General features: G+C 36.1%; 1 protein-coding gene across 1 annotated transcript; it reads right to left on the reverse strand.

Moving 5' to 3' along the window:
• Positions 1 to 12,407: 12,407 nt before the first annotated feature.
• LOC139847797 (peptidyl-prolyl cis-trans isomerase Pin1-like) lies at positions 12,408 to 14,975 on the reverse strand. The gene is made up of 2 exons (XM_071837522.1): positions 14,658 to 14,975; positions 12,408 to 12,717 (listed from the first exon to the last, which is right to left on the reverse strand). The coding sequence occupies exons 1-2, from the start codon at positions 14,908 to 14,910 to the stop codon at positions 12,593 to 12,595; spliced, it is 378 nt and encodes a 125-aa protein (XP_071693623.1). The 5' UTR covers positions 14,911 to 14,975; the 3' UTR covers positions 12,408 to 12,592.
• Positions 14,976 to 15,204: the final 229 nt, after the last annotated feature.

The raw sequence follows: 15,204 nt of genomic DNA on the forward strand, positions 1-15,204 counted from the left end.
GACCAGTGGCCAAGTCTTACTTCCCGACGAAGTAAAAATCTGTGAAAGTGAGTTATAGTCCCACTTTTAAAATCTAATATTTTTGGGATGAGAATACATGCAGGTTTTATAAATGATTTACAAAATAGACACAAGTACATGAAACTACATTCTATGGTTGAATTATCGAAATCGAATATGCCCCTTTTTATTAAGTCTGGTAATCTAAGAATTAGGAAACAGACACACTAATTGACGCGAATCCTAAAGATAGATCTATTGGGCCTAACAAACCCCATCCAAAGTACCGGATGCTTTAGTACTTCGAAATTTATATCATATCCGAAGGGTGTCCCGGAATGATGGGGATATTCTTATATATGCATCTTGTTAATGTCGGTTACCAGGTGTTCACCATATGAATGATTTTTATCTCTATGTATGGGATGTATATTGAAATATGAAATCATGTGGTCTATTGTTACGATTTGATATATATAGGTTAAACCTATAACTCACCAACATTTTTTGTTGACGTTTTAAGCATGTTTATTCTCAGGTGATTATTAAGAGCTTCCGCTGTCGCATACTTAAATAAGGACAAGATTTGGAGTCCATGTCTGTATGATATGGTGTAAAAACTGCATTCAAGAAACTTATTTCGTTGTAACATATTTGTATTGTAAACCATTATGTAATAGTCGTGTGTAAACAGGATATTTTAGATTATCATTATTTGATAATCTACGTAAAGGTTTTTAAACCTTTATTGATGAAATAAAGGTTATGGTTTGTTTTAAAATGAATGCAGTCTTTGAAAAACGTCTCATATAGAGGTCAAAACCTCGCAACAAAATCAATTAATATGGAACGTTTTTAATCAATAAGAACGGGACATTTCAAAGTGCTTGTCCCAAACTTTTCCGAAATCGATAACACAAGCTCGTAGCATGTCTTCCAAGGTTTGAATTGTGCGTTCGCTTTGTTCGTCGATTTGTGGATGATATGTGGTACTCATGTCTAAACGCGTTCCCAACGCTTCTTGTAAAGTACGCCAAAATCTAGAAACAAAATGGTCATCTCGGTCAGAAATAATCGATAAAGGCACACCGTGACGGGAAACGATCTCTTAAATGTAAAGTTGTGCCAGTTTCTCCATTTTGTCGGTTTCCTTCATGGCAAGGAAGTGGGTGGATTTGGTAAGACGGTCTACAATAACCCAAATAGTATCATAACCGCTCGCCGTTCTTGGTAGTTTTGTGATAAAATCTATCGTTATTCTCTCCCACTTCCATTGTGAGATTTTGGGTTGTTGAAGTAGTCTGGACGGTCTTTGATGTTCGGCTTTGACTTTGGAGCAAGTTAGGCATTTTCCAACATAAGTAGCGACTTCCTTTTTAATGTTCGGCCACCAATATTGTTCCTTAAGATCGTGGTACATCTTATTGGCACTGGGGTGAATCGAATATCTTGACTTATGGGCTTCGTCTAAAATAAGGCTTCGTAAGTCACCATAATTAGGTACCCAAATTCTTCCGGCAAAATATCGGAGTCCGGTCTCCTTAACTTCGAATCGAGAGGTGAGGACGTTCAAGTGTTCGAGAGAAATATTTTCATCCTTGAGAGCCTCGTCTTGGGCTATACGAATTTGACTATTGAGATTGGTGTGGATGGTGATGTTTAAAGCTCGGACAAGAAGAGGCACCGCTCTTTCTTTTCGACTTAAGGCATCAGCTACTACGTTTGCCTTTTCGGGATGGTAACGAAGCTCACAATCATAATCGTTCAAAGCTTCAATCCACCGTCGTTGTCTCATGTTTAGTTGCTTTTGATCGAAGATGTGCTGAAGGCTTTTGTGATCGGTGAAGATAGTACTCTTGGTTTCATAAAGATAGCGTCTCCACATTTTAAGTGCAAAGACAACAGCTCCGAGTTCGAGATCATGAGTCGTATAGTTCCGTTCATGAATTTTTAGTTGTCGAGAGGCATAAGCAATGACTTTCTTTCGTTGCATCAATACACACCCAAAACCATGTTTCAAGGCATCGCAATATACAACAAAATCATCATTGCCTTCGGGAAGAGACAAGATATGAGCGGTGGTTAGCTTTGTCTTCAAGCTTTGAAATGCGGATTCTTGTTCGGTTGCCCAAGTGAATTTCTTTCCCTTGTGAGTTAACACGGTTAGAGGACGAGCAACCAAAGAGAAATCCTTGATGAATCTACGATAGTATCCGGCGAGACCCAAAAATTGATGAATGTGAGTAGGAGTAGTAGGAGTCTCCCATTTACTAATGGCTTCGATTTTCGATGGATCGACCTTAATACCTTGATCACTTACAACATGACCAAGAAATTGAACTTCCTTCAACCAAAATTCACACTTGAAGAATTTGGCATAGAGTCGTTCTTGTCTCAAGAGTTCAAACACAAGTCGGAGATGTTGTTCATGCTCTTCTTCGCTTTTAGAATAGACCAAACTATCATCGATGAACACGATAACTAATTTGTCGAGATACGGTTTGCATACACGGTTCATGAAGTCCATGAACACCGCCGGTGCATTAGTGAGATCAAATGGCATTACAAGAAATTCATAACTACCATAACGAGTTCGGAAAGAGGTTTTGGAGACATCTTCCCCCTTAACCCTTGATTGATGATAACCCGAGCGGAGATCGATTTTTGAATATACACAAGACCCTTGTAGTTGATCAAAGAGGTCGTCGATGCATGGAAGAGGATATCTGTTCTTAATCGTCAATTTATTTAGTTCACGATAATCAATGCACATTCGTAGGGATCCATCTTTCTTCTTAACGAACAAAATCGGAGCGCCCCATGGTGAATGGCTAGGATGGATAAAATCACGGTCAAGTAGTTCTTGTATTTGACTTTGCAATTCTTTCATTTCGGATGGAGCAAGTCTATACGGTGCACGTGCTATGGGTGCGGCTCCCGGAATAAGATCGATTTGGAATTCTACAGGTCGATGAGGTGGAAGACCCGGCAATTCATCGGGAAATACATCGAAAAAGTCACTAACAATTGGCACATCATCGATATGCTTCTCTTCAATCTCGACTTTCTTAACATGGGCTAGAATCGCGAAACAACCTTTACGAAGGTATTTTTCAACTTTAAGGCACGAGACGAGGTTGAGTCCGGTGCAACTCTTATCGCCATAGACAATCAAGGGTTCATCATTCTCGATAGAAATTTGAATCGCTTTAAGATCGCAAAGAATGTGAGATTTCATTTTGGCTAGCCAATCCATACCAATGATTACATCAAATCTCCCTAGTTCTATAGGTATAAAGTTAATTTCAAACTCTTTACTCATTAAATTTAACGTACACCCCCGATAAAATTTGTCGGCACTCAATAGTTTCCCTTTAGCCACTTCAATGGTATAACTAGTATCTAGTGGGAGTGGTGGAGTGCTAAAAGAATGAGTCAAAGTCTTGGATATAAAACTCTTATCGGCACCCGAATCGAATAAGCAAGAGACATAAGAATTGTTGAGAAGAAACGTACCCGTGACTAGTTCATTGTCATCTCGGGCTTCCTCAGTGTTAATGTTGAAAGCTCGGCTACGCGTATTGGGGTTATCTTTCTTCTTTGGGCATGCATTTCTATAATGAGCCGTTTGGCCACATTCGTAACAAGTGACCGTCTTTGGTGCATTGGGCCCCTTTCGAGCGACGGGGGTGGCACTTTTACATTCGTTGGCCTTATAACCAATTCCTTGGCACCGATGGCAAATTAGCTTGCCACATTCACCAAAGTGATGCTTGTTGCATTTGTTGCAAAGAGGTAGGTTTCCGGCAAAACCTTTCTTGCCGTCGGAGGTGAAAGGCTTCTTGGCAAGGTTGTTGTTGCTTGCTTGGGGAGCTTCCCATTTTCTTTTGTTGCTACCCAACTTATCCTCGGCTTTAGGTGCCCCACTACAATTTCGTCCACCGTTTCTATCAATTTGCGGGCCATGTTCAAAGCTTCTTGATGATTAGTGGGCTTGGATGACATTACTCCGTGTTTGATGCTCTTTGGAAGACCATCCATGTAAAGCTCAACCCTTAAAGACTCGGGGTTTACAAGGTTTGGGCACATCAAGGCTAGTTCGAAAAATCGTTGATTATAGGCCTTGAGATCGTTTTCGGCCGCTTTTAAAGTTCTTAGCTCTTGTTCGAGCCTTCGGGTTTCTTCACGAAAAAAATATTCGATGATCATCTTTTCCCTTAAATCAGCCCAAGAGAGGGCGTGGGCTTCATCGGTACCCACCGATTGCACATAGGTGTTCCACCAAGTGAGAGCGACACCGGCGAAAGTGTGAGTGGAGTACTTGACCTTGTCTTGGTCCCGACAACCGCTTATGCTAAAGACGGCTTCCGTTTGCTCAAACCATCGGGTGAGCACAACCGATCCCCCGGTTCCATCGAAGGTGTGAGGTTTGCACCTCATAAAAGCTTTATAGGAGCATCCCTCGTTTGAATTACCGGATCCATTATTGTTGTTGTTGTGGTTGTTGTTATTGTTATTGTTGTTGGATGAGTAATCGGCCATGGCCGCATCCACGGCGGTGGCTATCATTCGTTGTAGAGCTTGTTCGGGTGTTTCATTGCATGGTACACGGCGAGGAGGCATTGTTCCTTCAAAACACAAGAATATCGTTGATTAGTATTCTCAATAATACTAACCGTGATATGGAATGAGGATAAAGAGAAAATTTTCCTTGACTCGCCTTAAATTCTTTATGTCATAATGTCGGAACGTTCATATGAATCACCGTAATATAATCCCGGAAATTATATTACCCTAATTCATATGTGCATTCGACATTATTTCACTAAGTCAAGGTGGCTTGTCAATCAAATTAAACAACGTGAGATTAAGATGGAATAAGAGTTAGATATAAATAGAAAAGTTCGAGTATAAATGCACAAGTAGTCAAGTAATTCCTACTTCAAGTCTATATGCGATTGTAGTCTAGATTCACTAATGTACCCTATGACTCGGGGTTGACACCAATGAACTCTAAATCCCTACAACTAATGCTCTGATACCATCTGTAGCGACCCGACAAAATTGTCATTGACGACGCCGTCTACTTAGGTCCCGTTACGTGGTCATAAGTCTTTAAAATAACGTTTGACCAAAATATGTCGCATTCATTTCAAATGTAAAGTTGTTTCAAAGTTTACAAGAATAGTTCAACCATTAGTTACGTTACAAAGTTATAAGTACAAATGAAACCTATGCGACACAGTTTAAAATAAAGTCAAAAGATGCTCCATGTATGCATATATACTCGACATCCAATGCAAGTATCAAAATAATGAGCGGAAGCATGTATCACAAAACGTTCAAGTACCTGAGAAAAACATAGAAATCTGTCAACGAAAATGTTGGTGAAATCATAGGTTTAAGTAAGCAAGTAAGTACAAATGAACCACAAGATTTATATCATTGAAATAATAGTAAACCATTCTAAAATTTGTTATCACGAGCACCCAATTATCAAGGCTTAACTTTCCATCCATAGAACCTCATCACAATAGTGTTAGAACATACACTGTTTCTCGAAATTATATTTCATCCGAATAACGGTAGCGAACCGTCCGAATGAGGGTTTGTCAAACCCATATGGCCATACAACATAAGTTCTCGCTTACACCCGGCAAGTGTAACTAATGATAATCGAATTGAGGATTTTTGTTCTAACTCGTATGTAGAATGTTTGTTTTCGTACTTGTGTTCACTTTGTAAAATGAAATGTTTATGTTTTCTCATCCCAAATGTAAGTTTAAAAGAGTAAAGGTGGGATTATGATCTCACCTTGAGTGCACGAGTAATAAAGTACTTCACAAGTAAACGTGTGCAAGAACGAGTGCTAGTCTTGACCCAAATGCGATGAAATCGGTATGGAATCGAAGAGGAAGATGCAAGGATTCCAAATATGTAATTTGTTTTGTGAAACACTTGCTAGATCGAAAATAGATGATGATTCTTTGTTTTTGGTGTTTGAGAGAAAAAGGTTGAAGTATCAAAAGAGAGAAAGAGTGAATGAATGGATGAGGTGAGGTTGACCACTTTGACCTAGTCAAAACTTTGGTCATTTGGCAACATTGGTCTCTCAAGTTTAAAGCGGGTGCGTGAATTACCTAGACGAGATAATTTAAAAACGCGTATTAACGGAAGATGTTATAATTATATAACGGACTTTAAAATAATTAAACGGAAGGTAAACGGAAAAAGACGGGATGTTACATATTATCTTACTATGAGTTATATTAAGGGGTTAATAGCTAGGGCTCCTTATTTCAGGAATAGGGTTCGGGAAATAGTTGGTGCCACCCAATATTTGAATAAACGTGCAGGAACTATGTTGCCACCTCAAGTAGATGACCACTTCAATAACCCCATGCCCTCAACCGATGAACATGTTTTTAACAGTTGCCTATTGATAAGTTTTTTTTTTCTGTGGAGGTGATCAGACTGGAAGTGAATTAGTTGCATAATGAGAGAGAGATGGATGCATCAATTTTGATTATCCCTCTCGTGTACAAGTGTCCAAATGCATCATTTATTGGTTTGGATTGGAGGTAGTCTCTCGGGTGGGTCAGGCTTGATAGGTAATCGAAACGGGCATTAAAAACATACAATCTTTTATTATCTATTATGTTTTTTATTCATTAGTAACACGACCTGAAATCGGTCTATTCATAAGTATGTAGATCGAAAATGCTACCCCTGAACTGGATCATAAATATTTACTTGTGTGTCATGCTCAGGATGTAGCTTATGCTGCAGCAGCTTCTGGTGATCGTCCACACACATGGCAAAAACTTCGGTAATTAATTACGTATGTTGTTGCAGTATATTTTCTATAACGTTATTATAGGTATGCAGTAGCTTATGACCTTTAGATCGGATTATATTTTTGTGCTTATCGGATGCATTACGTGAGTTATTCGGTTTCGAGATGTTAATGTAGAGGTGAATACTGATTGTGGTAGTGAGCTTTGAAGAACTGCATTTAGGTTTAGCTTGTGATGTAAGAGTTTTAATTTCAGTGCACTCTAAGGAGCTTTTAACTTTTTATAGGAGGTGCAAGGTAAGTAATTTGTTTTTTGGACTAAAATTGTAACACTGGGCAGCAGTTATATCGAATTTTTCATTTGTAACACTAGGCAACAGTTTATATCGAATTTTGCATTTGTTATACCTGCATTATATTTGATTTTATGTGTCGAGTCTAGAGATGTAGATAAGTTATTGTTGGTGTTGATATTTGCATATTCATATACAGGTTATATTCCTTTTGATTCAGATTTATTGGTATTAGGCTATATGCTTTAAATTTATTTTCAATTATATCTTTCTACACAGAAAAATATGATTTTTTTTATATCACATATGACTCGGCTCTTAAGGAACCAAGATCTATTACAACTTTCCAAGCACATATGCAAGGGAAGAAAACTATCCAACTTTCCGAGTTGTATTTTTTGTGCCCTGGTGATGTGTTTGTACTATTATAAAGTTGAGGTCTGATGGTTTCTTTAGTAATAGGAGTAGTAAAAGTATTATAGGATTAGCTGTTAAATTCTTTGTGATTTATAAGAAATAGTAAGTGAACTAATTAGTAGGTATCCTTGGTTTCTATTGTGTTATGTTTTTTAGCAGACTAATACGAGCAGCTACTCAAATATTTGTTAACAAACGATGCACTCTTGGAAATCCACACCGTAATCAGACAAAGTGGAGGACTGCTGATATTGTAAACAAGAAGTTAGTGCTCTTGAATCCTAAGATATCTGTTACCTTAATACAATAAAGTTTTTTCACGATTTTGCCAACCAATATTTTTTTACACCATATACATGAAAGAAGATGATGTAGAGTCTGAAGGTGATGCATGATGATCATGGCATCATAGTATTCCAGGAACATTATAACGTGTAAGTTTTGTTGCAAGTTAAGTTTGTCCTTTGTTAGTCAAAAACTTGGAAATTTGTTTATTAAAGTTATTCTTGATTGATTATTGGGTGTTTTGATGATGGTAGTATAGTTAGAAATGGGCATGATATGCTAATGAATTTTGATGATGTTGGTTATGGATTTATAATAAGGTTTGTGGGCCATTATAGTTTAATGGATATAATTTTGGGTAATTATGAAGTATACAGGAATTATTTTGAGATGACTTGGGCTGGAGATTGTATTAAAGACAAATGGGCTTGGATTTTGAGTTTGGACTGAGCTGAAGTTAGTTATATGCATATCAGGTGGGGTGATAATGGATCAGAAGATATAAAAGCGTTTTGGTCTGGTTGATGCATTTGGGCCTTATTATAAAGCAGGTGATGAGCTTAACTCGGAAGAGGAGATACCACTAATAGCTGGCATGGATGTCAAGACATCTGTTGAGAATCTGACAAGTCAGATGCGTATGTTATAGAGGATCTCAACCATTTAAGAAGGTATGTAGTTATAACCGAATATTCATTTAATTGATAATTCTAATCGTACAATAAACTAAACGACATTAATAGATTTACATTCTATTTTGTTTTGCTTTGTAATTAAACAAACATATTATATATAAAGCTACTATACTTGAACCATCACAATTTCGATAACACCCATACAAAAGTGCCCGCGAAATCGCGGGCCTTAAACTAGTGTTTTTTATTGTAATAAAATTATAAAATAAATATTTCTTTATTAACATTATAATATTGTTTACGAATGCTATTTTATATGATATAAAATTAATTTACAGTTTGCGTATAAATTTATGTTAATATAATATTTGTTGAATATAATATAAACATACGAGCTCATACTTGTCAATTGAAGTTAAAATGGTTATTTGATAATACTTATAGATATTTAGATGTATGTCCGTCATGCTTCATTTGGGATTTTGACATAATGAAATTAATTTGTACTAAAAACATATATAATTAGAAATGTACATAAAATATTATTCTTAACGATCGATTTTAAAACTTTTTAGGGGCTCATATTTAGTGTTTCATCGATTAATTGTCAATTGAAGTTAAAATATTTCAATGGACGGGCTCATAATCTATGCGTTAGTATTCAATACAAATGTTTTCGATCAAATGTTATCACTAATAAAAGAGTTTCTTATTGTAATTGTTTTTTATTTGGACATCAGTTTGGGATCACCCAAAGATTGTAATTGTATTATACATTTGATAAGTATTAATATTAATATTATCGATTATTAAATTATATAAATGTAATGCAACGCACGAGCTCATAACACTAGTTATATATATAATTTGAAAAACCAGAATATATGCACGCATTGTCCGGACTTCACAATCCAGGAATGTATGTCACGCCTTACACACATTTAATCTTTTTCCTTTTTTGTTCACAAATACGAGTACATAAAACAAACATATAAATTTGATCCTTAGCCCTTAGATCGGTTGTATCGGTGCACATCAACGGCGTGGGAAGCCATCGTGGCACCAATCCAACACCTCCTCCACTTGTATTGGTGTCGGTGCGTAGGTTGAAGGAAAAATGGCAGCATGCGTTGCCATTCAACGCAACAAACAACACACGTTGCTTCTTATTTTTTTTTAACTTTTTATTGTTTAAAAATATTATTTTTATCTCTTTTTAATACTTAGTCCAATTATATTTTAACACATCATCACAATACTCCTAACTCACATCAAAAACTAACACGACCACTACTCCACAAAAAAACTCACACGTCCTAGTTATCGAAAAAGTACAAAAAACAACTCACACCACCAACCCCCACCCCTACCACTACAAATGGTCTTGGGGCCTTTTTCATTTCTCACCATCCCAGCATCGTTTCACCACTTAGGGTTTGTACCTTCCATTGTTTTCTTGCAACTTTTTTTACCTACACATTTTGCTTACAACCTTTTTTATTTTATAAACAGTCTGTTGAAGCTCCGCTTGAGTTCATTTCTGGTGTTTCTGATCAATTGCTAATGTCAGGTATATAATACGTGATGTTTGTTAAGCATTTCCTGATTTTGATCTGTGTAATACATTTGTTTACAGCTGATGTCTCTTGTACTGATTTTGTTACTAGTTTGCATTGTTTCATTTAATGTTTTAGAAATTAAGGTATGTGCTTAGATTTACAGTAATTTTTATTGGATATGTGATAGAAATCACAAAATAATAGCAGCTGCAGTTGTAATGAAACATAAAATAGATTGAAATACTGAAATTATAAATGGATGAAGAACAACAAGAACAAAGATAAAATCAGAGAAGAACCAAATGGTTACTTCCTGCCTAAATCAGAAAACATGCACAATGAGGAGCAATCTTCCTGCCCAAGCTACTCTAGTAGCCGAATAACACATAACAAATAATCTAAACCTGCTATCCTATTACACCATACTACCCTTTATAAACCCTTTTGTGAAGCTTCTAGATCCTGGGCCTGCTGGGCTGTAAGTCATCATAGTTGGGCTTGGGATCATTAGGTTATTCCTTATCAATACGCGTTAAAAGTATCAACATCCAACAATAAGCTCTATTAGTAAACACTACTACAGTAGCTAATTTCACCTTGTACATTCAAATTATATACCAGGTAACAGTTTTTAATGCAACAACAAAAAAAAAAAAAAAAAAAAAAAAAAAAAAAATTAGAATCTGTATGCTTGTTCTCGTATCACAATTAATTGTAATGTTAGTTCTTTTTCAAATTCTTGAGTATGAAGTTGAGGTATATGTAGATTGACTGTTTCTTCCTTTTGAACATCAGAGGTTGAAGCACAACCTGTTATTCAAAGAGATGAACTTATAGGGATAGATTTCGAACTTGACGCGTTGATGGAAACGATGAGGCCAAGGAGTTATATCGCCCCGACTTACTTCTTCAGTTTTTCGATAATCCAAGTATAATCGAGCAATCAATGAAGGATAGTAGACTATCTACCATCACAGCTCAACCTCAAGAAAGATCGTCTACTCCCTTGCCATGTAGGATTGCACCCAATCGACGTGTTAAAGGGAGGAGTTCCAGTGTGTTATCCTCTGGGATCCACGAGCAACATATTATGGAACGAGTTAAGACGTCCGAAAGTCAAAATAACCTGTCAATGAGCTCCAGGTCCGGCCTCAGCTCTTCCAAAGTTGATTTGGGTAAGATGACGAAGCTTATAAACGAGTGTGAGAAAAGCTTCAAGTTTTTTTTTGCAGAAAATATTGTTTAAGGATTAGACCACTCCCAACCATGACGTACTTCATCCCCAGGACACACCGCCACATCAGCGCCACATCAGCTTTCTCTCTCCATTTATTTTTCACTTCCTCTCCATCACACACCACTACCAACCATGACATCCTCCCTCCCCATCACATGGCCCCACATATTTTATTAATATTTATTATTATTATTATTATTATTATTATTATTATTATTATTATTATTATTATTATTATTATTAATACAAATTTTTTAAACAACACTTTTATTGATAAACAAAAATACGATTACATTTTTTTTTTTTTAAATACACAATTAAGCATATAAATACGAACACATAATATCAAGACTATCAATATTTTTTGTCAATCGTATCATCGCTAACTCATCCTTCCTCATCGCTACTCTCTCTTGGTGGACGATAATCGTAATCAATGAAAAGAAGATGCACATGGGTTCATTTGCCGTAATTGCTTTATTTTTAACGGCATTCCAATCTTCATCCGTATCAAGAAACTTGTATATTTTCTCATCGTCATTGTAATACACGAAGTCCGTGTGTTTGAACTCCACTTTTTCTTTGACAAACTGCAACAACTTCGAAAAATCCATTTCACTAATGTCAACGTTTTCGAATGTTTTTCTTTCGCCAAGTGTACACCATTTCCAATCATCCGAAAACTCGTCGTTGAAGTAAACATAAATTGGGACGAGAGTGGGTGCCATTTTGAGTGATTGTTTGAAGATTGTTTGATTTGGGAGTAATTTGACATATGGAAGAATGGTGTTGAGATATGGAAGATTGGAGTGTATTTATATAGGAGAAAAAGAAAAAAAAAAAAAAAAAAAAAAAAAAAAGCCGTTGAAGTATGCAACGGATACAAAATGCTGGGCAACGGCTACATTCATTTAATTTTTCGTCCTCGAAATATTATGCCCATGACAGACACCAGCACGGAAGCATGAAAGAGAATCGAGGGCGGCCGAGGGCGGGTGGAATGCCAACTGCGCCCTCGAGGGCGGTCATCATGAATGGGTGAGGGCGGAGCCCGTTGGGAGTGGTCTTATAAGTAATAGAAAATTTTCTCATATTTACATTTCTTGGTTAAACCTGTTTCATGTAGTCTTCAAGTTGTGATGAGTTATCTTCATGGTGGTGCATATGCTTGATGAATTAGGGAGATTGTGTTTTTGGATTGTTTATACATAAAACCGATATTAAAACAAGCAGAATCCCAATTCAGTGTTACAATGACGATGGAAAGGAAAATCTGGTATTATTATTTGGACATGAAACTGAAATTGGCACGTGGCGTTCAACGTCTCAACATGCTGAATATATAAAGATCAGTTTTGACAGCTTCCCAATTAAGCGGTTCTCATGATGATGTGAACTCCGCTGTCAGTGTCAATAATCTCACTTATTTCACCAACTTTCAATGAGTATGTTGCTTCCTCAAACGGTTTCTGCATCTGGTTCCTTCCGAATGGTCCTGCACAAAGTTTCACAACTTCACATCAACAAACTATTGCACATAACCAATACAATTACAATATAACTATATTATCCATATAGAACAGATAGATGGTTATATACTTATATGGATATAGATGTCAATATGGACTAACCCAAGAATGATAAAAATGATATTTACTTGTATGACCGAATGAATTATATGAATGATGTAAATGAAAAATTTATCCCTTACTTGACTAGCTCTTCTTTATTTTCTATTAAATAATTAATAGTCAATACTAGTACTATTCAATTGTAAACCAAATAAAAATGAATAATAAGATAACAAATTATTTGACAAATCAAACAATTACTTTGACATGGTCGCAAGTAAAAATTAATAAGCAGAAAATGGTAGCTCAACCACTTCCATCAAATCATCGTCCATAATTATTCGGTTATTGTCATTTTCAAATATTGAATCAGAGATTATAGAAATTGAATATTGTAAACATCATTTCCGTAATCGTCATCCTGGATATATCGAATTAGAGACTGTAGATATAAATTTCCAGTCCTTATTGTCAGATAGGGAACAAAATACTTTATAGAACAAGCACCTGTGGGTTTTTTTTTCCAAAAACAATTATCTAAACAACTAATTTTCTAAAGGAGAAATCACTCATTTTTCACCAGATGTGTTTGGAGTTGAGTAATTATGTGATGGCTCACGCGATTTGAAGTGATGAATATTCTTTTGTGGAAAAGAATATTGCAAATTCACTTGTAGATTGTTGAAATTAACATTCAGGTACAATTTTAGATTTGGAGATTTAATTAATTTAATAGAGAGTTAAAAGGGGTAGAAACAAGAGATGGGTAATATGGGAAAAAGTTGGATTAAGATGATGAAGCCATATCTGGACAAGTGCACCTTTTGAAATGGCCGAATAATCTTTTTACAAAGAAATCTTGATTTTTTAAAGCTCCAAGTAAACACCCTTAATCAAAACAAATCACCGACTACAAAATGGTAGTATCATGAAGAAACAAGATTCTATATTTCTAACCATCCAGGCATAGCCTGGGTGGCCACCAGGACTTCCAATGAAGCAAGAGGTCACGGGTTCGATTCCCTTCAAGGCAAAATACCTTGGGGCGAGCTCCATTTAGTGACTGATTGACTAGAGGATGCTTTGCCTGGTAGCGGTGGAGGCCTGGCTTGCCGTTTACCCGGGGTTTACCAACTAGAGGGGAGCCATTATGGCTCGTCGCTAGGGGGGTTCCTCGTAAAAAAAAAAAAAAAAAGATTCTATATTTCTGGTGGTCATGTATGGTAAAAGACCTGTGTTTGATACTTCCTCTTTCGTCACTATGTTCATTGAATTTGACATGATTTTCTATCTACCTTCTAGGCACAATCTATAAGTTGATTAATTAGACATATATGAATCAATTTTCATGAATGGTAAAAATTCAGCTCATTTGCAAGCATATATATCAGTAATTTCCATAATTCGTTATAACTATATCTACGTATATTTTTACTCGATTCATTTAAATCATTAGCTAAAAGTATCAAAGTTATATATAACCTAAACAGCATTTAGGTACACCAACTGAAAAGAGGAACATCTTACCAACATATCAGATTTTCAAGACTTTTGTTCATGTAATGATATATCTTTCATCACAATACAAAATCACTCTACCTCTAGCTAATCGCACAGTCAGATTATCGTGTTTTCAAAGCTAATAGGATCATACGTTTATAACATTGTGTGAGAAAGAGCTTAATTAAGCTTCACTAAGCTATTTTTCATAAGCTTTGACAGTTACCATAACAGATGTCATAACAGTTACAGAACATTAAATATTAATCAATCGACTATTAATTTTAATTAATACTGAAAACGAAGCTATGAATAGTAACGAAAAAGCAAACCCTAAAAGGTTAATTAAGAATTAGAAACGAACCGAGATCACCACCGCGTTTAGCGGAACTGCAATCGGAGTAACGAGAAGCGACGTCTTCAAAATTAGATTTGGATGAAACGATGTCGTTACGGAGTGATTTGAGCTGCGAAACAGCAGCATCACGTGTAGTATTGCTGATAATACGACCTTCTGGATCCTTCCATGAAGATTTACGACGAGATCCTTGATGTTTAATTAGTATATGTGATGCCCTCACTTTATCATCTGCACCTGCACCACCAGATGACGACATTTTTATTTTATTTTATTTGTTGACCGGTGACGAAAGATTTGGTGGTTCACGGCGATCTGAAAGGAAATAGAGAGTGTTTGAAAGAAAGTGGATGCTATGTGGGCCCGATTGTATTAGTTTGGACGCTTGTTTTTGCCAGCCCATAAATTCAATGGTTGAACATATCTAGACCCTTCAGTTTTTAAAAAGTGTTAATATAGCCCCTCCTAGAGTGGTAGGTAGCAAATTCTTCTACAAGAATATATTTATATTTTTAAAATATAATATCAAATTTATATTTGTTAGTTTCAAATA

Source organism: Rutidosis leptorrhynchoides, chromosome 5 (assembly GCF_046630445.1).
Source record: "Rutidosis leptorrhynchoides isolate AG116_Rl617_1_P2 chromosome 5, CSIRO_AGI_Rlap_v1, whole genome shotgun sequence".
In the NCBI taxonomy this organism is placed as follows: Eukaryota; Viridiplantae; Streptophyta; class Magnoliopsida; order Asterales; family Asteraceae; genus Rutidosis; species Rutidosis leptorrhynchoides.

Bases quoted from the DNA above. Each gene is read 5' to 3' on its own strand.
- LOC139847797 (XM_071837522.1), bottom strand. From the start codon at position 14,910: ATGTCGTCATCTGGTGGTGCAGGTGCAGATGATAAAGTGAGGGCATCA. The intron at 12,718-14,657 runs GTTCGTTTCTAA...AACTTTGTGCAG, and splicing joins TAAACGCGGTGGTGATCTCG to GACCATTCGGAAGGAACCAG.